The 22595-nt window shown below is 45.5% G+C and overlaps 1 protein-coding gene across 1 annotated transcript in view; it reads left to right on the forward strand.

The window, feature by feature from the left end:
• The window catches only part of LOC309566063 (astacin-like metalloendopeptidase), a 54112-nt gene that overhangs the window by 25790 nt on the left and 5727 nt on the right, over window positions 1-22595 (forward strand). The window contains exons 7-11 of the mRNA XM_082271088.1: window positions 587-668; window positions 3455-3582; window positions 14698-14813; window positions 19472-19697; window positions 21041-21159. Of these exons, the coding sequence (XP_082127214.1) occupies window positions 587-668; window positions 3455-3582; window positions 14698-14813; window positions 19472-19697; window positions 21041-21159 (671 nt within the window). The remainder of the gene's footprint in view (window positions 1-586; window positions 669-3454; window positions 3583-14697; window positions 14814-19471; window positions 19698-21040; window positions 21160-22595) is intronic.

Consider the following 22595-nt stretch of genomic DNA (forward strand, 5'->3'; position numbering starts at 1 on the left):
GTTCCTAAGTGATAAAGTGGTTCTGAAGATAGAAGTCCTCATCTATGTGAATAGTTCAATTGGAGTATCCCACTATTCCCTTCTCCTATTCCAATGATAAAATAAACAACGAAATAAAACAACACCACTAGACTGATTATTTCTAGGAAGAGCCAACAGTAGTAAGGAGGGATTCAAGAACTTTATTTATTTATAAGCATATGTTAGTAACCAGGGGAGCCCACAGAGTTAATATCCAGCAGTCCCTACGGGGGCAGTGCTACAATAAAATAAAAAAAAAAGTCCTAACTCCTTACAACTTTATATAAAAAAAAAAAATGTGGTTTTTGAATACCTCGAACATATGAAAAACAACCAGGAGAGCCACCTGCTGGCAAGAAATGGAACCATTAAATATTTATATTCAATATTTTATATTTACCTGACTAAAATGAACAACATTTTTTTTTCAATCTTAAACATACAATAAATAAAGTAAAAAGTATAGAGTAACAGTGTATTCCTTTTAATAGAAATTATTCTGCTGGATGACTCGGTTTGTTGAACCTGTCCCTGAATTTTGGTTTTGTTGTTTCTTTCCATGTAGGTGACTGGCCAGAGTTTAATTTGGTTGACACAAACAACATGGATCTCCCATATGACTACTCTTCAGTTATGCACTATGGGAGGTAAGACTGAAAGTGAACAATCCACTAAATATCAAGCTTCACATATATCAGTGCCACCCAGATGTTCACCAATACTGTTAACCCCTTCCCTGCCAGTGTCATTATTACAGTAACAGTGCATATTTTTAGCACTGATTACTGTAGTAATGTCACTGGTCCCCCCAAAAGTGTCAAAAATGTCAGTTAGGGGTTCGATCTGTCCGCCGCAGTGTCGCAGTCCCGCAAAAAATCGCAGATCGCCGCCATTACTAGTAAAAAAAAAACCAAAACAATAAAAATGACATAAATCTTTCCCGTAGTTAGTAGACGCAATAACTTTTGCCTAAAATGTTAAAAAATTTTGATTTTTATTTTTTTTTTTGAGAATGTTATATAGCAGGCTCTTTTTTTTGTTTATAGTGCAAAAATTTAAAATCGCACAGGTGATCAAATACCACCAAAAGAAAGATCTATTTGTGGGAAAAAAAAGGACGTCAATCTTATTTTGTACAGCGTCGCACGACCGCGCAATTGTCCGTTAAAGTCACGCAGTGCCCGAATCGCAAAATAGGGCCTGGTCATTAAGCAGGAAAATCTTCTGGTCCAGAAGTGGAATTTTTTTTACAAGAACAAATTTGAAAAACGGCTGCGCAGATATTGTCTGACACAAAAAATTGCAACACCCACCATTTTATTCTATAGGGCCTTTGCTAAAAAATATATATATATATATATATATATATATATATAATATTTGGGGGTTCTAAGTAACTTTCTAGCAAAAAAAAAAGTAGATTTTTTTTTACATGTGGGAGTGAAGTGTTACAATTGGCCCAGATGGGAAGTGGTTAAGGAGAAGATTGTCCTCTAAACATAAAGGGCCATACACACCAGGGGCGTAACTACAGGGGTTGCAGGGGTTGCAATCGCTACCGGGCCCCATGCTCCAGGGGGCCCGGTAGCAAACCAGTGGGTGAACTTCCAGGATCGCAAAGGTCACACTTGCGACCGGACCCTGGCATTGCACCACTGTGGGGAGGCCCCAAGATTGCAGGAAGTGGGCCCACAAGATTGCAGGAAGGGGGCCCACTGCAGAACTTGTGAAAGAATCCTGCTGCGGGACCGTAATAAAAGGCCATGCAACGAGTGTAAAGAGCCCCAGGATTAGTGGGAAGAGCCCTGGGCTTGAAGGTAAGGGCCCCGGCCAGGGGTCTGGGGGGCCCTTCATGGTTTCTTGCATCAGGGCCCTGAAGGTTCTAGTTACGCCTCTGATACACACTATAAGATTTTCTGAAGACTTTTTCCTTCAGATTTACCTTTTCTATGTAGTGCAAGGGCCGGCCAGATTGCATACAAATTGAAAGTGTTTAGGTTTGACCTCATATTATACGGTTTTGGTAAATCTAAAGGAAAACGTCTTCAGAAAATCTTATAGTGTGTATGGCCCATTAAAGAGGTTGTAAACCCAGAGGCGTAACTAGAACCTTCAGGGCCCCGGTGCAAGAAACCATGAAGGGCCCCCCGGACCCCTGGCCGGGGCCCTTCCCTTCAAGCCTGGGGGGAGCACAGTGGGGGGACCAGAGGAGCACACAGGGGCCCAGAGACAGCAGAACACAAGTGAACTGGATAGGAGGAGTGGCGGGGGCAGCGTACAGAGGAACCAATCTCCTCCATTTTCTCCTGCAGCTATAGGAGGAAAAAGGAGGACAGTGATTTCTCTACATGCTGCCCCCGCCGCCCCTCCTATCCAGGTGTGCAGGGGAGCCACACAGGCCCCCTTGACCATGGGGCCCGGTAGCAACCGCAACCCCTGCAACCCCTGTAGTTACGCCCCTGTGTAAACCCTACCTATAGACTTTTGCCTATAGGTGATCCTATAATAAGGGTTACCTATAGGTACTGTAAATATCTCCTTTGCACGGTTTAGGAGATATTCCATTGCATGCAGCCAATGACGTCATCGGCGCATGCGCTCTGAAGGAATGGCCACCCGTGCCGCTCCTTCAGACCCATGTGCCGTGAACAGCGGCTCTTGCGCGCATGCGCGCGAGTGATGTCATCGCGCCTCTGGCCAATCAGTAGGCCGGAGGATGCGAAACAGGAAGAAGGATGGCCGAAAATGCCTGTTGCATCACTGGTGAGCAAGCGGCACTGCGGGGGCTTCATTCTAAGGTAAGTATTTCATAATGAGCTAGTATGCAATGCATACTAGCTCATTATGCCTTTGTCTTTCAGATTTTTCTTTTTTTTTTTTTTTCTGAGGTTTACAACCTCTTTAAGGCCCCTTTCACACTTGTGCGACTTAACCGCGATTTTGTTGCCGCGATTTTGATGCGATTTTGACTTGGCTTGAAGCAATGCCTATGTCTTTGGACCTCAAAACGCATTAAAATCGGGCTAAAGTAGTGCAGGGACTACTTTAAAGTGGGTGCAACTTCAAGTCGCACAGATATGAACGGTACTCATTGGAAACGACTTGTCATGCAATTTCGCAGTCCCAAATCGCAGGACAAGTCGCACAAGTGTGAAAGGGGCCTAAGTGTTGAGCGTTTAGGAGTCTCCCATGCACTGATCCCCTCTCCTGGTAAAGTTCTTCAAGCAATAAATTACCAAAAGAAGACAACCCCTGATTCACCAGCCAGAGCTGGAGTGATGGATTGGTGTGCGGGTGACTGGCAGCCTCTGTACTGTTAGGGAAGATCCAGCTGTTACCAGTGGCTCCTATGGGGGTAGCACTGCATATGTTTTAGCAGCAGTTGGACTCTCGCTCTCTCCTTCAGTAAAAAGTACCGGTTATATTTCTGCAGGTACTCCTATTCCAATACATCGGGGGAGCCAAGCCTCATACCCAAACCAGACCAGTCTGTGGAAATCGGGCAGAGATATGGACTGAGTTCACTAGATATTTCAAAGGTGAAGAAGCTGTATGATTGCAGTAAGTATATAGAAAGGATCCAATTTTATCTGCAGTTCGGTTTTTAGACTGTCCACAATCCGGCAGATATGTGATGCTGAACAGTGAGAATTCTTACCCCCCTTTCTTGTCATTGGTGGGAGTCACTGACATCCAAATATAAAGGGTTGGTGAAATTCTCGCGCTGTCTCTCTAGTTGTTGTCTAAAATCTATCACCTTTAATGCCGCAGGTACTAAAATTGGTAACCTACAAAATTCAGATAAATAAAGTTGGGGGGAGTACCGCGCTTTAAAGTGCTTAATATAACATAAATTAAATCATATACATATGTGGAAAAGTGTCTTAGTGCTTCTTAATATAATATTCATAAATTGTGTATCTCAATGTGCAAAATAAATACAATCTGATATAAATCCTTCAGTTAATAAATAGGTGGTAAAATCTACTAAACTAAAATAAATCTTACTTAAATCAGCAATATAAATACAGTATAAAGTGACAAAAATTGTTTATAAAATTATTAGTCCGTGACCCTTTCAAAAAATAAATTATGTGCTCTTAATTAGGTGGTTTTAAATATAAAGTGCTGAAGTGTCCTTTAAATAAATATATAAATATATAGTAATCAACAGAATCTTCTTATCCAAATTTGACATGCAGGTGCTCTTTCGTGCGGTGCCCACTAGGTGTCCTAAGCGCTCACCTCAATGCTCTTTAAAAAAGCCTTAAGTTGTATGCCTCAGTGTGCTGCTCCTTCCTTTTATTGGCATATAGGTACCATTATGAATCCTTGGTTTTATCTCCCTTATGTAAACAGCTATATTCCAGGGGATATATGCGGTCCTTTATATCTCCAAAAAAATCAAATCGGGCCAAACATGGTGAAGTACGTCCCGTATAATTTATTAAAATAGATAAGAGTAACACTCACATTGCATTCCGTCTTGTTCATCCAAAGATGAACTTCTGTTCAACTACAGTGGCCACAGATGGATCAAAATTTGGCTGATCCCTGCTGAACCGAATGAATTTTGATCCATCTGTGGCCACCTTTAGTCAGGTTGAAAGCTTGTCCATTAACCACTTAAGCCCCGGAAGATTTTACCCCCTTCCTGACCTGGGGTTTTTTGCGATTTTTTACTGCGTGACTTTAACGGACAATTGCGCGGTCGTGCGACACTGTACCTAAACGAATTTGACGTCGTTTTTTTCTCACAAACAGAGCTTTCTTTTGGTGGTATTTGATCACCTGTGCGATTTTTTGATCATGCGCTATAAACAAAAAAAGAGCGTAAATTTTTCAAAAATAATATTTTTTTTGATATGAAATTCCCCAAAAAAAAATATAAAAATCAAATTTTTTTTACATTTTCAGCCAATTTGTTTTATGCTACATATGTTTGGTAAAAAAAATCGCAAAAAGCGTTTTTTGATTGGTTTGCACAAAAGTTATCGCGTTTACTAACAAAGGGAAAGATTTTTGTCATTTTTGGTGTTTTTTTTTTTAACGAGTAATGGCGGCGATCTGCAATTTTTTTTGTGGGACTGCGACATTGCGGCGGACAGATCGGACCCTTGACTGACATTTTTGACACTTTTGGGGTTACCAGTGACATTACTGCAGTAATCAGTGCTATACATATGCACTGTTACTGTAAAATTACACTGGCAGGGAAGGGGTTAACTGTATTGGAGAGGGAGGGGTTAAGTGTGTCCTAGGGGCGTGATTCTAACTGTGATGGGACATGGCTACTACTGTAAAAACAGAGATCAACGGTCCTACATAGTAGAACCGTCTGATCTCCATTTTTACACAGGGGAGAATGACAGGCAGCTTGTTTACATCAGCCGCCTGCCTTTCTCCCGCTCTACCCACGATCGCCGAGTGACCGGGGGACATCGGGACACGCACTGACTGCTTAGTGAACGACCCGGGGCGGGCGCGCGCCTCAGCGGGCGCGCATTTGCCCGCTATTGGCTCACAAGCCGGTCACAGGCTGATGACGTATATATACGTCACTTTGCCTGGCCGGGGCTGACCGCCGCAGTATATCTACTTGCGGCGGTCGGCAAGCGGTTAACAAAAGTCCAATCATATAAAATAGTCCATATTCCACAGTGGAAAATATCAGTGAACTGTAGGGTGTCTTGACATTCGACCAAAAATATGTGCTTAAAAAGAGTGCAAAGATATTGACGAGGAAAATGGGGATTTTAATTTTATGTTGTTATACATTTTTCAGAATTATACACCTTACAATAGACAAGGTGTATACATAAGGTGTATAATTCAGAAAAATTTCTAACACATCCGGATCCTGAGGAAGCCCAGTTTGTGGGTGAAACGCGTCAATCCTTTGCACTATCGGATGTGTTATGTTTTGTAATACACCATTTGTATGCTTTTATATGATTGGACTTTTGTTTTGCTTCACTAGCACATATATATATTATATTTCATGTTATGTTATTTGCATTATAGCACTGCACTTACTTTTTATATTATTTAGAAGGTTATATATTCACCTTTTTTGTGCTAGCGACTTCAACCTCATTGCGCCCACTCTGTACACGTTGTTGCATTGTCCATTAACAGCAACCAAAAGACAAAAATAAAGAAATGAACAGCCAGCATATTCAGAACTGAAAGCTCGCCGTTTATCCTGAGGAAGGCAAATTAAGCCAAGGAGAGGTCCTCTCTCAGAAACCAATAATATGGCATTATTCCTCCCATTGACACCAAAATGGCCAAGATGGTGCACTATTCCTTCCACTGACACCAAGATGGCCAAGAAAGGGCACTATTCCTTCCACTGACACCAACAATGGGGCACTAATCTTTCAACTGACACCAACAATGGGGCACTGTTCCCCCCTCAGAAACCAATAATACGCCACTATTCCTCCCACTGACACCAATGATGGGGCACTATTCCTCCCACTGACACCAATGATAGGGCACTATTCCTCCCACTGACACCAATGATGGGGCACTATTCCTCCCACTGACACCAATGATGGGGCACTATTGCTCCCACTGACACCAATGATGGGGCACCATTCCTCCCACTGATACCAATGATGGGGCACTATTCCTCCCACTGACACCAATGATGGGGCACTATTCCTCCCACTGACACCAATGATGGGGCACTATTCCTCCCACTGACACCAATGATGGGGCACTATTGATCTTTTATTGAAAAGAATCAAGCAACATATTTTATACAAAAGTAAAAAACAGAACAATAGTACAATATTCCAACAGAAAACAAAGGAATACACATCCATGTGCAGAATATATACAATATATACATAATCCACTTCCAACATTTTTAGAAAACTATTTACATAAAGCAGCAGAGAGGGCCTAAGAGGCACAACCCATCACCTATGTATGCAGCCATTTATCAAAAACTGAGCATTAAGAAAAAATCTAGGGTGATAAGAGACAGAAAGCCACACCCGGGAAAGAGACTCCTGGCAGTCAGGGAGGCTTGAAACCCCTCCACGCCTTCAGCCAAGCCCTCTGACCCCACTTGTCTCTCTCAAGCGCCCGAATCTTCCCCACCTCATGCAGAATGTCACACACCACCACCTGAACAGGAAGGATTTTACGCCGAAGGGTGACCTGACACCGTGCGTTCCAGGTTTAATAACGGACTACTAAACTAACTAAAAAAAGTGTATCCAAACAAAAGCCCCCACCAGTATTGAATGCTCCGTACACCCACTCAGCATAACCCAGCCTGGAGAGGAAAGGAACACAGAGGGCCCGCCCAACCTGTTTGTATACCTCTATGTTAAAAGGGCAACGAAGCAGAAAATGGTCCATAGTCTCCTCCTCACCTGTACATTCCTCCCGAGGACAACCACGATCCATCCCACTGCGGAATTTCAAATTGCCCCGAACATAGAGCCTCCCGTGGAAGCACAACCAGGCCAGATCCCTGAATTTAAGGGGGACTCTAGCCAAATTAATCAGTCTTAACCCTTCCCTCAAAATTGGGCCTGGGCAATCCCTTAAGGCCAGTGGGTCATGAAAGACTTCGCTCAAGACTCGGCTCATAAGGACTTTCCTCGGAGCGGATCTGAGATCTTCAGCCGACAGTCGCCACTGCCGCAGTAACTTCAGACACGGAGCGACATAGGCTGGGAGCTGACCACGATGACCCCTGAGATTCTTCACTTGGCCACCTTCTTCCCAAAGTCGCAGAAAAGGCCTAAACCAAGATCTAAACATGCCTGCCCATCCAGGAGGTTCCACTGTAAGCATACTACCAATGTTAAACTTGAGAAATAGCAGTGAAAAGAAAAGAACGGGGTTGACCATACCTAAGCCACCCTCCCTCCTGGATAGATAGGTGACATTCCTCTTGATGGGGTTCAGTCTGTTCCCCCACAGCATCTGGAAGAACACACTATAGATCCTAGCATAGAGAGACACTGGCAAGATGCAGGCAGGGCTGACATACAAGAAAATCGGTATCAGGTAAGTCTTAATCAGATCAACCCTTTCCCTCAGAGATAACTTCCATCTCTTCCAGTTGACCACCTTAGTATTGGCAACTTCCAGCCTGCCTTCCCAGTTTTTGAGGCCATAATCGCCAGGTCCAAATTCAATGCCTAATATCTTAATATTTTCCTGGGGCACTGGAAAGGTGTCCGGGAGATCAAACCCCTCACCTTCCTTTCCCATCCAAAAAACTTCACTCTTTTCCTGATTGATCTTGGAGCCTGATGCTTCAGAGTACCGTGATGTCAGAGAGACCACCTCCTCCGCTTCATCTGTCCCAGTGACAATCACTGACACATCATCCGCATAGGCAACAACCCTCAAAGGCGGCTCACCCGGGATTCCCACTGGTACCCCACACAACATGCTGCTCTCTAGCCTCCTGATGAAGGGGTCGATTGCAAACACATAGAGCAGGGGACTCAGGGGACAACCCTGGCGCACCCCAGAACCAACCTCAAAGGACTGTCCAACCCAACCATTAACAAGAGGGAAGCTTTCTGCCCCCTTATACAAGACTTTTAACCAATCGACAAAACCACCCGGCAGACCGTACTTACTAAAGAGCAACCACAGGTACTCATGGTTGACACGATCGAAAGCCTTTGCCTGATCCAATGCCAGTAAATACTTTCCCCAGCCTGCAGCCCTGCACTGCTCCAAGGCCTCCCGGACAGCTAAAACCGCTGTGAAGGTGCTCCTACCCTGGGTCAAACAGTGCTGATGGCGAGAAAGCAAAGACTCTGCTACTGCCGATAGGCGCCAGAAAAGTATCTTCGCCAGAACCTTTCTATCGACATTGAGAAGGCTGATGGGGCGCCAATTCTCAATCATTGAAGGATCTTTACCTTTTGAAAGAAGAATCACAGCAGAGAGTCTCATGGAAGGGGGAAGCACCCCCTCAGCAAGACAACTGTTAAAAATCTCTACCAAATGTGGGGCCAGAATAGACTTAAAGGCTTTGTAAGACTCAGCCGTCAGACCATCCGGTCCAGGTGACTTTTTGATGGCAAGCTGTTCAATTGCCCTCGTCACCTCTTCAACTGTGATCTCTTCTGTCAAATTCATCAAGAGGACATCTCCACCATTTAGACCTGGAGTAGAGTCCAAAAAGCTTTCCATCTTGTCTCGGTCAAGCTCTTTCCTCCCAAGAAGTTCAGCATAAAAAGACCTCACGACCTCCAGGATCCCTGACCTGGACTTTGTCAAGGAACCTGTACTATCCTTAAGGCCAACGACCATCTTAACAGCTACACCCTGTTTGCAGTTCTGGTAAGGGTCAGGCGAGTGGTATTTCCCATAGTCCCTCTCCAGAACCAAAGAGGTATGCCGGTCATATTGACACTTCCTGAGGAGGATTTTCACTTCAGAGATTGCCCCAGGATCTCCTCCTCTCGAGACAAGAATATCCAGCTTCCTCCGCAAACGTTGGTAGGTCATGTATCTATTAAACTGTTTTTTATTGGCTAGGCCCCTGAAGAATCCAGCAATCCTCTTTTTGGTCAGCTCCCACCACTCAGCCTTGCTGCTACAAAAGTCCAGGATGGTCACCTGTGCCTGAAAGAATTCCTCAAAGGATTGTCTAACATGTTCTTCCTCAAGGAGAGTCGAATTTACTCTCCAGATGCCTTTGCCCCTCTGAGGGAAGTCTGAAGCATTCAAGACCACAGATAGCATACAGTGATCAGAGAACTCCACTGCCTGCACCACTGGGCGTGAGAAAGCAGAGGCCTCCTTCAAAAAAACCTATCTATCCTACTTTGACTATTACCTCGATGAAAGGTGAACCCTGTGTCATCCGGAAGGTGCTTAATGTGCACATCCACAAGACCAGCATCCCTAACCATACTATTTAAAAAAACGCTATCATATCCCAGCCTGTCATTGAAGTCCTTCCTGTCCTTGGGCCTAGTCACAGTATTAAAGTCACCTCCAAAAACCACTTGCCGGGATGTAAAAAGAAATGGCTTGATCCTTGTAAAAAGGCATTTCTTGTCCCACTTTGTGTGTGGCCCATAAATATTAATTAGGCGCAGGTCCTGCCCTCCCACAAGAACGTCTAAGACCATACATCTCCCAATCTCCACCTCAATAACCCGCCGGACAGTTACCATGCCGGTTTTAAACAACACCGCCACCCCGCCGTAAGGCTCGGCCGCAAGAGACCAGTAAGATGGACCATACCTCCACTCTCTCTTGGCCATATGAATATCTGCCAAGGAGGTGAGCCTAGTCTCCTGCAAAAATAAAATTTCAGCATCTAATTGGCTGAACAAAAAGAAGGCCATAGAACGAGCTCTTACCGACTTAATGCTGGCAACATTTATTGTCACCACTTTTAACGGAGGGGGAACTGCCATTTGGGTTATTGGGTGGATTGCTTCTTAGCTCCCCTCTGCTGCTCATCACCAGAAGCCTCTCTCTTTCTTGAGGCCTCCTCCAATTCCATTTCTGAATCAGAATTTTGCTCAGTAGAAGCTCCAGATGTGGAGATATCCCAAGCAGAAGCCCTAGAACGGTTGGGAACAGACACTGGGGCTTCCTGTCCCTGTTCCGTCCTCACCGCCTGTCTCTTCCGCCTCACAACCCTCCTTCTCTCCTCCAGGTACTGCAGGTCAGATTCAGAGATGTTATCTCTTGTTTTCTTCTTTTTTGAAGTCTTCATAGAAGACTTCTTTACAGAGGAAACCGCAGCACCCTTTTTGGTACCTTCTACCACTCCTGGTGGGGGGGGACCTTCCCTTAAGTCAGACCTAGGAGGGGATGACTCATGGGGCAAGACTGACTCGGGGGGTACAGACTTAGAAGGTTCTGACACAAGAGGAGCGGGTACAGTAGGCTGGGGGGACACAGAGACAGCCACAGAAGGAATACCTACAGACACAGGAGGGTTGGCCACAGAAACTGGGGAGGGATCCTGAACAGGACCTGGGGGGTTAGTGACCGCTGAGGAGGATGGTACACCAGGGGCCTCATCCTCCATCCCGTCCAGCCTCAACAGTTCATCTACTACCTCCTTCTCCATGTTGTGCCAGGCCTCCGGACATCGGCTGTAGGGGTGGCCAAGGCGCAGGCACAGGTTGCACCTTATCGCCTGGGTACAGTCCCTGGCCACATGACCCTGTCCCCGACATACTGAACATATTAAGGCTGAACAGGAGGAGCTAAAATGCCCCTTTTCTCCACAGCGGTGACATAGCTTTGGCTGACCAGGATAAAAAATAGTCATCCTATCCCTCCCTATGAAAGCCGAGGAGGGCAGGTGACGGACAACATTTCCATCCCTGGCCAACCTGACCGTTACTGACCAACCCCCGGTCCAGATGTCATGTTCATCAAGGATTTTTTCTAGCCTTGTCAAAACCTCACCATAGTTCCTTAACCAGACCTCTAGGTCCCGAGCAGGAACACTCTCATTATTGAGGATGATGGTTATTTTTTTAACCGTTGATCTCTGCGAAACAGCAACTGGTGCCAGATCTTCCCATTCGGGTCTTGACCTGCACCGAGCTTCATATCGTTCCCAGAACAGGTCAAGACCCTCCGGCCTGGTGAAGCTGATTGTGTACTCCCGGCTCCCAGCTACGTGTATTAGGGCATAAAGGTCATTCGCCCCAAAGCCCATCTCCAAAATCATATCCACCACCACACGCCGTGCTGGAGAGACTGCACCACCTTCCCATTTAAGTATAACGACATTAAGTCTTGGACCCCCAGCAGAAGCCAGAGACCCAAGACCGGAACCAGGGGTGCTCAAAGTGGCAGTTTGTGGTGTAAATCTCTGCCTGGAAGCAGGGTTCCTCATTGGCTGCAACCCTGGCTTAATAATATTACCAGGAGCAGAGCGTACCACCTGAGCAAAAGAAGGCTTACCAGGGCCAAGAGCCCACACCGATGTAACTTTAGCTGGTACATTATTATTATTATCCTTATTATTAACTTCTTGTACTGAGCCAGCAGGATTGTCCATTAAACACACATTAGTAGGATTATTCAGAACAGCTGTGTTGGAAGAAATGTCACAACAATCAGTATTCACTATCACAGTTTCTGCTGTAGTACCACAGGTGGCCTGATGCTGCAGTATAGAGAAAGCAGCTGTGACTGGACAAACAGCCTTTGACTCAGCAAAAGGGGGGTTAATGGGTTGCTCTGGCTCTTGTAGTTCCTTTGCTGCAATGTCACTTTTTAAACTCAGTTTTTCCTGCAAGGAAACATCAGCAGCTGAAATATTGCTGGATATGGAATTACCAGCCTGGGTGTCATTGGGCAAAACATCCGCATTAGCCAAGGTGTTAAATGGCACAAAAATAGTTTTATCAGTCACTTGAGACTTGATAGGCTTTACCTTATCAGGCACATTATCAGGAAAGTTCTCCTCACCAAACACCAGCTGATCCGCCTGTAATGGAGTCTCCACTGCCTGGATCACTGTCAGCATGCCTCCTGAGCCCTGAGAAGGCAACGTGTTGCTTACCTCACCTTGGGGGGGCAGGGGGTCAGAACTTGGGGTCCCCTCCTCCACCTCCATCTTTGCCATCCTTGCAAATCTGCGGTCATTGCAAAACTTTTCCTTAAAGGGCCCCTCTTTACCTTCCATCATGGCCACAATGGTTTCCTGGTGTTGAACCCGGACCTTTGCCAACTGGATTTCCGAATCCATAGATCCACGGTTGCGGCTGTGCAAACCTTCACGTTGCTTTCGCAGACGCTTCAACTCCGCTCTCAATTTGTAGAGCTGGTCTCTCTCCCTATTCAGGACCTTGATCCCGGCCACCACTCGCTCCCGAATGGACTCGGTATTCTCATCCTCACCAGGGGCAGAGAGATCCCCAGCCATGGCTTGTCCAGGAGCAGGTATATCATCCATCAGCCCAGGGGATAGCTGAGAGCTTCCAGCAGGAGAGGCCCTGCTGGCCTTCATGGCCTCCCCAGATAGGGGCCAGCAGGGCTGGGAGAGATTGTACCAGACTCCCCTCTCACAGAAATCACCTGGAGCAGCTCCAGACACACAGCCAGAGAACCTTCCTGCAGCCACACCCGAAGCTGAATGATGGGAAACTACTCCTCCCACTGACAGCAATGATGGGGCACTATTCCTCCCACTGACACCAACAATGGGGCACTACTCCCTCCACTGACACCAACAATGGGGCACTATTCCTCCCACTGACACCAATGATGGGGCATTATTCCTCCCACTGACACCAATGATGGAGCACCATTCTCCACTGATACCAATGATGGGGCACTATTCCTCTCACTGACATCAATGATGGGGCACTATTCCTCCCACTAACACCAATGATGGGGCACTATTCCTCCCACTGACACCAATGATGGGGTACTATTCCTCCCACTGACACCAATGATGGGGCACTATTCCTCCCACTGATACCAATGATGGGGCACTATTCCTCCCACTGACACCAATGATGAGGCACTATTCCTCCCACTGACACCAATGATGGGCACTATTCCTCCCACTGATACCAATGATGGGGAACTATTCCTCCCACTGACACCAATGATGGGACACTATTCCTCCCACTGACACCAATGATGGCCAAGATGGTGCACTATTCTTTCCACTGATGCCAACAATGGGACACTAATCTTTCTACTGACACCAATGATAAGTCACCCCCGCCAATACCAAAGAAGGGGCATTGTTTTTTCCCACTGATGCCAGGACATTTTCTACTCCCACTAACCACAGTCTGGTCCCCCCTAAAGTCTGAAGGACAGTAAACTAGCCCTTCGCTTGGAAAGTTTGGAGACCTCTGCCCTATAGCAATCAGATCATCCCTGGATCAAAAATCGACAGTGTTTTAAAAATGAATAGCCAATTATAGTTTTGCATTTAGAAACATATCCAAACTTTTTTTTTTTTTTTTTTTAAGCGATTCACTGATGTAGCTATTAAGTCTATTCCACATTTTTACAGCTCTTACTGTAAAGAAGCCTTTCAGTATACAGAGATTTAACCTATTTTTCTCTTGGCACAAAGAGTTCCATTTTTTGTTTTGTTTCCTCTTTCTTCCCCATTTTTCATCTCTTCTCACCAGTATTACACCACTTTTTGCTGTGCTTAGCGAGTCCATTTTAAAGCTGTACTGTGGGGAATAGAACAGTGCTCCTGCGCAGTGGAGCTACGCACACTGCAAGGGTTAAATGTTTGTTTGGGTCTAGGGGGGTTGCAAAAAGCATTTTTACTTACTTGATGCTCCACTCCCTCCAAAAGCAATCGCACGCCCTCTGATGTCATAAAGTCCTATGTAGAGCCAATGAACATGAGGATGCTGAGAGACAGTCCACTGCCGGAGCATAGGGGGGTAGAGGATAGCGCATCTGCCTGCAGGAGTGTAGTATCACGTGATTTAAACTGCTTTTTGCATCCCTCTAGAGTAGACCTAAATGAGCATATTACCCTTGCAGTGCAGAGGAAGCCACATTGTCCCTTTCCCCAGAGATGGGCTTTAAAGATTTGTGTTCTTATTTGAGCCAATTGTTGTGTTAGATGAACCCGAAGGTCATATAAAGTGTTATTGTAATCCTTTGTAATGTCTTCTGCAAGTCGCTGTGATTCCATATCTCCAATATGTGTTCCTCTTTCAGATGAATGCAGTTTTTTACTCACGGGGACCAATGGCTCTCTGGACTTTGATGCCTCCATGTCAACGTACTCTGATGCGACAAACTGCCTATGGCTTGTGAGAGTGAACAGGAATAAGGTAAAGTGTGCTTTGTCTGAAAATGGGAGTATAAATCCTAACAAAAAGATAAATGAAGAGTAGAAATACATATTTGGGAGCTGCCTTACCTGACCAAAAATGGGTAATCCCATACAGCCAGTCTTGTATTGCAGAAACATGGGCCAGATACATAGGCGTAACTAGAACCTTCAGGGCCCCGGTGCAAGAAACCATGAAGGGCCCTCCGGACCCCTGGCCGTGACCCTTTCCTTCAAGCCTGGGGCTCTTCCCACTGATTCTGGGGCCCTTTACTCTGATTGCAGGGCCCTTAATTACGGTCTTGCAGCGGGACCCTTTCACAAATTCTGCAGTGGGCCCCCTTCCTGCCATCTTGGGGTCTCCCCATGGTGGTGGAATGCCAGGGCCCGGTTGCAAGTGTGACCTCTGCGATCCTGGAAGTTCAACCACTGGTGTCAGTAGTTTTTATTTTTTGGTATTTTAATTGTGTTATTTTTTATCATTTTTCTTTTTTTTTTTTTTTTTTACAATGTCACTGACTATGACTCTGTCCATTCAGAAAAGGAAGGAGCTGGTAAATTACATATTTACCGACCCCCTTCCTTGTTCTCTGTTGGGACACATCCCCTGCAGCAGGCGGTAGGAGAGGGAAGGGACCAGGGAGAACACAGGGGCCCAGAGACAGCAGAACACAAGTGAAGTGGATAGGAGGAGTGGCGGGGGCAGCATACAGAGGAACCAATCTCCTCCATTTTCCTCCTGCAGCTACAGGAGGAAAAAGGAGGAAAGTGATTTCTCTACATGCTGCCCCCACCACCTCTCCTATCCAGGTGTACAGGGGAGCCGCACAGGCCCCCTGGAGCATGGGGCCCGGTTGCAATTGCAACCCCTGCAACCCCTGTAGTTACACCCCTGGCCAGATAGAAGAGCAAGAGGTTGGTGACCCTACTTTTCTTGACTGCAGTTAAGCAATGCAGATTGGTCACTGAGACACTGCTAACCTGATGACTAGACAGTAAATCACCACCTGATGACTAGACGGTATGCATCAGCACACGGATAAAGTCATTGCTCCTATCAGCAATCTCTTTGCGTTGGAATTACAATGCTGTGCAAAGCAGTATTGGTGGGTAGCTCATAGTGCTGCCTTTACCTCTTCCAGTGCTGCATGTAAAAATGCTGCATTCTTTTCTTTGACCGCTAGGTGGCAAAACAGAGCCAAATAGACAGTTTTAGACACCGACAGTTACATAAGAGTATACTGTATATGATGTCTTTTGCGTTGTTACAAATCAGTGATGTCTGTATGAATACCATAAATATTTTGACGGGTGTAGCACTCCTCACCCCTGGGTAGCCTGGAATGCGCCTTGCATTTTAACACCTCAGGTTGGGTCTTGGCTTATTGTGGCGTAAAACAAACAGTTTGGTGCCAGTCACTTTACTGATTTCTGCAGTTTATTCAAACAATAGACTGATTTCTGCAGTTTATTCAAACAATAGACTTGTGGGAAGATAGTTAGGGGACACAGGGTATCCAAAATAGAGTAGAAATATCCCAGGCCTACTGGTAACAGCAAAATGAATAGTAGTCCCTTTACCAGTAGGATTTGGTGGCCCTCGATTCTTCAGAAGCAACTTCCCAATATTAATAAATTCTATAAAAGTAGCTATTGGCAGCCTTAGATTCTTCAGTAGCAACCTCTGAATAATAATAAATCCTAGAAGAGCAGCTGTTGGTGGCCCTAAAATCTTCAATAGCAGCCTCCTAATAATAATAATAATAATAATAATAATCCTTTAGAAACAGATATTGGTGGTCCTAGATGTAGCCTGCTAATAATAATAGATCATTTAAGGCAGTGGTCTCTAAATTGCGGCCATTTGATTGCCTTTATCTGGTCCTTGAGTTACTATTCCTCCCTCTGACATCAACAATGGGGTATTATTCCTACCACTGACACCAATCATGGAGCATAAATTCTTCCTCTGACACCAAGGATAGGGCACTATTTCTTCCACTAACACGAAAGACGGGGCACTATTCCTCCCACTGATATTAATGATGGGGCACTATAACACCCACTGATATCAATGATGGGGCACTATACCTCCCACTGACACCAATGATGAGGCACTATACCTCCCACTGACACCAATGATGGGGCACTATTCCTCCCACTGATACCAATGATAGGGAACTATTCCTTCACACTGATACCAATGACGGGCCATTATTCTTCTCACTGATACCAATGATGGGGCACTATTCCTCCTACTGATACCAATGATGGGGTATTATTATTTTCACTGATACCAATGATGGGGCACTATTCCTCATACTGATACTGTACCAATGATAGGGCACTATTCCTTCACATTGATACCAATGATAGGGCACTATTCCTCCTACTGATACCAATGATGGGGTATTATTATTTTCACTGATACCAATGATGGGGCACTATTCCTCATACTGATACTGTACCAATGATAGGGCACTATTCCTTCACATTGATACCAATGATAGGGCACTATTCCTCCTACTGATACCAATGATAGGGTACTACTCCTTCACACTGATACCAGTGATGAGGCATTATTCTTCTCACTGATACCAATGATGGAGCACTATTCCTCCCACTGACACCAATGTTAGGGCACTATTCCTCCTACTGATACCAATGATAGGGTACTACTCCTTCACACTAATACCAATGATGGGGCATTATTCTTCTCACTGATACCAATGATGGGGAACTATTCCTTCCACTGACACCAACAATGGGGCTCTATTCCTCCCACTGACACCAACAATGGGGCTCTATTCCTCCCCATGACACAAACAATGTAGCAGTATTCTTCCCATTACTACCAATAATTGGACACTATACCTTTTCCTTTAACCACATGGATGCTATGTCTTAGTACCACTGACCACCAAGTCTGAGGTATTACCTACTTCCACTGTCCACAACCCGGACCCCCTAAAGTCTGAAGAACAGTAAAGTAGCCCTTTGTTTAGAAAGTTTGGAGACCCCTGATTTAAGGGCAACAATTGCTGACCCCAGATTCTTCAGCAGCAACCTCCAAAAAAATGAATCCTTTAAGTGCAGCTATTTGTGGATGTAGCCTCCTAAAAATAATAGATTCTCTAAAAACAGCTGTTGGTGTCAATATATTCTTCAGTAGCAACCTCCCAATAGTAAGTGGCCCTCTGACCCTATGCAAGCAGTCAAAGTTACCTTAAAGTGTTCAACATTGCAGAATTATATGAAGATTTGTCCCTCTGGATAGCCACCTTCATGTTCTTTTAGAGATGCTCGCTCTGTGTAGCCATCTCCCTTCTCAGATTCCTTTGGCCTTAGCACAGGTCAGTTTAAATGTCTTAGCTTCTCAAGCACCTGCCCCTGACTGGGGCAAGGTCCAAGAAGAAGACCTCTTCATGGTGGCATTCTCTCCAGTCAAAAACCCAGGACATAAAATAAGACCTTTACTGAGTCATCTTACCCAAGCAGAAGCCCATGAGAAAAGGACCCTTCTCGAAGTTCGCTACAAATATTTCTCCACTTCCCTCAACACCCATTACAGCAGGGGTGGGGAACCTACGTCCCTCGAAGTCATTTGGTCCAGCCCCCCCTGCAGCTGAGTCTGTGTCTCTCAGCTGATCTGTCAGAACAGCGCCAATGCTTCCTGTATAGTTCTATCAAATGCACTCCGCCTGTGACCAATACAGGAAACATTGCCTCTTCCTCCAGCGTGGCGCCGCTGCTAGCCAGCATTTACCGCCAGCAGCACACACAGCAGTACCAGCCAGAGCCAGCAGTACAAGCCAGAGCCAGCAGTACCCACAGCAGTATAAGCCAGAGCCAGCAGTACCCACAGCAGTATAAGCCAGAGCCAGCAGTACCAGCCAAAGCCAGCAGTACCCACAGCAGTACCAGCCAGAGCCAGTAGTACCCACAGCAGTACCAGCCAGAGTCAGCAGTACCCACAACAGTACCAGCCAGCAGTACCCACAATCAGCCTGAATCAGCAATACCCACAGCAGTACCAGCCTGAGCCAGCAGTACCAGCCAGCAGTACCCACAGCATAGTACAAGCCAGTAGTACCAGCCTGAGCCAGCAGTACCCACAGCAGTACCAGCCAGCTGTACCCACCAGCAGTACCAGCCAGCTATACCCACCAGCAGTTCTTTTCAAAACTTACCACCACTGCACTCCAGACTGACCGACGCAAACCTGGAAAACCAGTTGCGAGTAGCAACATCATCAATTCCAGCTAAGATCACACACCTCACCAAAGAGAAGCAGTTGCAGCCATCACATTAGGGGTGAGTTAATTAAATTTTTGACCAAATATAACAGGCACATTTTTAAGTTGATACGTTTGTACGGCCCCCGAATGATTTTATAAATACCCAAATGGCCCTTGGCAGAAAAAAGGTTCCCCACCCCTGCATTACAGGAACAAACCACTCAGTGATTGGCCAAGACAGATGACCCAATAAATTGTTTCTTTTCACACCAACTCCTGGAGAACAACTCAACATCAGCAGGCAAAAGCAATCAAAGTCCTTAGCTTTGGAGAAACCTAGGGATACTCCAGCCTAAGGCAGGGTACCTACACAGGTTGTATACTTTTATATAAAATATATTCCATAACCTATATTTTACAGGCGTATCTGCAATTTGATACATTTAATGTGTCTCCGTCTGGTGAATGCACTTCTGGTTATATCACGGTATACGACGGTTCAACCAAAGACTCTCCATTGTTGGTGGAAAGGGCATGTAAGGACCAGGATCTCCCTCTGCTGGTGGCATCTGGAAGTGCCTTGCTGGTGGAACTTGTACGTGAAGTCTCTCTCTCTTCCACTGGTCTAAAGGCTTTCTATAGTTTAGGTATGAGCAGCACAATAAAATAATATAAAATGTAAATATATATACTGTATTTATAATCTTTGTTTTACAAATAAATATTTCATTAACATAGGATTCCCAGAGCACTACGGTTTGACATTGCAGTTGGAGGGGAAGTCAAGAGGAACTTGGTTCCTATATGGTTTCCTGAGTAAATGGGAAGCTATCTGATTGGACGATGCCACCCCTTGTGACTCTGGCAGCAATCTTGGGTAAAGCAGAGCCTTTTTAAGTCCCTGGCTCCAAGGTTTGGTGTGAATTTCACGTGCGGGTATTTTAGGGACAGGTCACCTGTCTGAAAGGAACAGTAATTAGTGGCACAGAGAGGTTCCAGACAAGTAGGGAAAGAATAGGGGCATGCCATCCTCCACTGTAGGTGGCGCTTGACCGCACTTGCAGTTGGAGGGGAAGTCAAGAGGAACTTGGTTCCTATATGGTTTCCTGGGTAAATAGGAAAGCTATCTGATTGGACGCTTCCGCCCGTTGTGACTCTGGCAGCCATCTTGGGTAAAACAGAGCCTATTTAAGGCCCTGGCTCTCAGGTTTTGTGTGCATTTCAAGTGTGGGTAGGGTAGGGACAGGTCACCTGTCTGAAAGGAACAGTAATTAGTGGCAGAGAGAGGTTCCAGACAAGTAGGGAAAGGATAGGGGCATGCCATCCTCCACTGTAGGTGGCGCTTGACCGCAGTTACAGTCAGAGGGGAAATCAAGAGGAACTTGGTTCTTCTATGGTTTCCTGGGTCACTGGGGAAGCTATCCGATTGGAGACTGCTGCCCCATGTGACTCTGGTAGCCATCTTGGGTCAGGCAGAGCCTATTTAAGTCCCTGGCTCCCAGGTTTGGCAGGCATTTCACATGTTGGTAATGTAGAGAAAGGTCACCTGTCTGACAAGGACAGGGATTCTAAATGGGAATGGATAGGGACATTCCATCCTTCCTGGAATCCTCCCCTTTAGGGTACAAACTGGCCAGGCTTCATTCCGCCCCTCAAGACAGACTCTGTTGGCACAACTGAGACCCGTTCCACTACACATCGCTGTTACAATGTGTAATTGTTCCCAGTCGGGCGCCTTCCCGCCAGGTTTGTTGTGAATTATTGGATCCTACATTATTACAAGTTCTGTTCTCTGCAACTGGACTCTGAGTGTTTTCTAAGTAACCATGAAAAGTATTAGGCTCTAATAAAAATGTAGACCATTATGGAGAAGGCAACTGCAGGATATTTCCATAAGAGCAAAGTAGAAGTTTTATTGTAAAAACTGACAAAATCACTATATATTACCATTAAACCTCTTTTTGTCCTTTCTTCTAATCCCACCTTGCAGTGGACTGTGGAGGGACCTTCACCAGGGACAATGGCACTGTCACCTCCCCAGGATTTCCTGAACTTTACCCAAACCTGGCTAACTGCATCACCACCATATGGGCTCCGGTAGGGTTTCAGGTAAAGAAGATCAATGGAGAGTACTAATACCCTACCCCCACAGGAGCCACTGATATTTGGCTCTGCATAGCATCCTTGTTTGACCCCTCACTGCCCCTCTCCATCAGCTTTGGGGTCACATTAGGTGAGTGATGGAGAAAAACAGGGAGAAGAGAACATTAAATGTTCATAGACGACAATTTATAAGATGGTTCACATTGTATAGTTTCTATCAGCAAGACCCAAGGCAGTCCTGCTGAGTATATAGGATCTTATGAATAAAAACTCATTGACAGCTTCCAATAATAAACAGTGAAATGTCAGGTGAAAATCCAGTGTGATAGTGGACTAAGGTAGTGGCCGCTTACCAGCTAGCTGCAGGTAAGCAGCGCTGTATCACTGGACCTCTCAGTGGATGAATTGGGATCCCTCTCCGTTAATGTTTTCTGGCCGATGACTTGTTTGTTACAGCTGATGCAAACACAGGCTGGTCGGCTTCTCTGTGCATGGTCTCAATCCTCCTTCACGTAATGCTCGCAGCTGGGATCATCGGTATATCAGCTGGTCAACTGAAGAGGTAAAAAGCGTGCAGGGGAAGGAGAGAGACTCATAGTGCATTATCATTTAAAGCAAACGTTTATTATAGCAAGTACATATACTGCGGCGGTCAGCCCCTCACAGGCAAAGTGACGTATGGGTACATCCCTAGCCTGTGAGGCTCTGTGGAGCGAGCGCGTGCCGCCAGAGGCGCGCTCCCGCTCGGTCACGGACCCCCCCCCGGGCACTCACGATCGTCCGTTAGAGCAGGAGAAAGGCAGGCGGCTAATGTAAACAAGCCGCCTGTCATTCTCCCCTATGTAGGAATGGTGATCATACGGTTCTACTATGTAGGACCGTTGATCTCTGTTCCTACACCTCAAGTCACAGCCAATCACAGTTAGAATCACACCCCTAGGGACACACACAGCCCCTCCCTCTCAAAAAAAGTTAATCCTTTCACTGCCAGTGTCATTTTACAGTAACAGTGCATATGTATAGCACTGATTACTGCAGTAATGTCACTGGTACCCCCAACAGTGTCATAAATGTCAGTCAAGGGTCCGATCTGTCCGCCGCAATGTCGCAGTCCCGCAAAAAAAAATTGCAGATCGCCGTCATTACGCGTAAAAAAAAAAACAACAAAAATCTTTCCCTTTGTTAGTAAACGTGATAACTTTTGCGCAAACCAATCAAAATACGCTTTTTGCAATTTTTTTTTTTTACCAAACATATGTAGCATAAAACAAATTGTCTGAAAATGTTAAAAAATTTTGATTTTTACATTTTTTTTGGGGGGGAATTTCATATAATAAATGTGAAAAATATTTTTATTTTTGCAAAATTGACGCTTTTTTTTTGTTTATAGCGCATGATCAAAAAATCGCACAGGTGGTCGAATACCACCAAAAGAAAGCTCT

The sequence above is a fragment of the Pelophylax lessonae genome, assembly GCF_965119305.1.
Source record: "Pelophylax lessonae genome assembly, chromosome: 10".
Taxonomy (NCBI): Eukaryota; Metazoa; Chordata; class Amphibia; order Anura; family Ranidae; genus Pelophylax; species Pelophylax lessonae.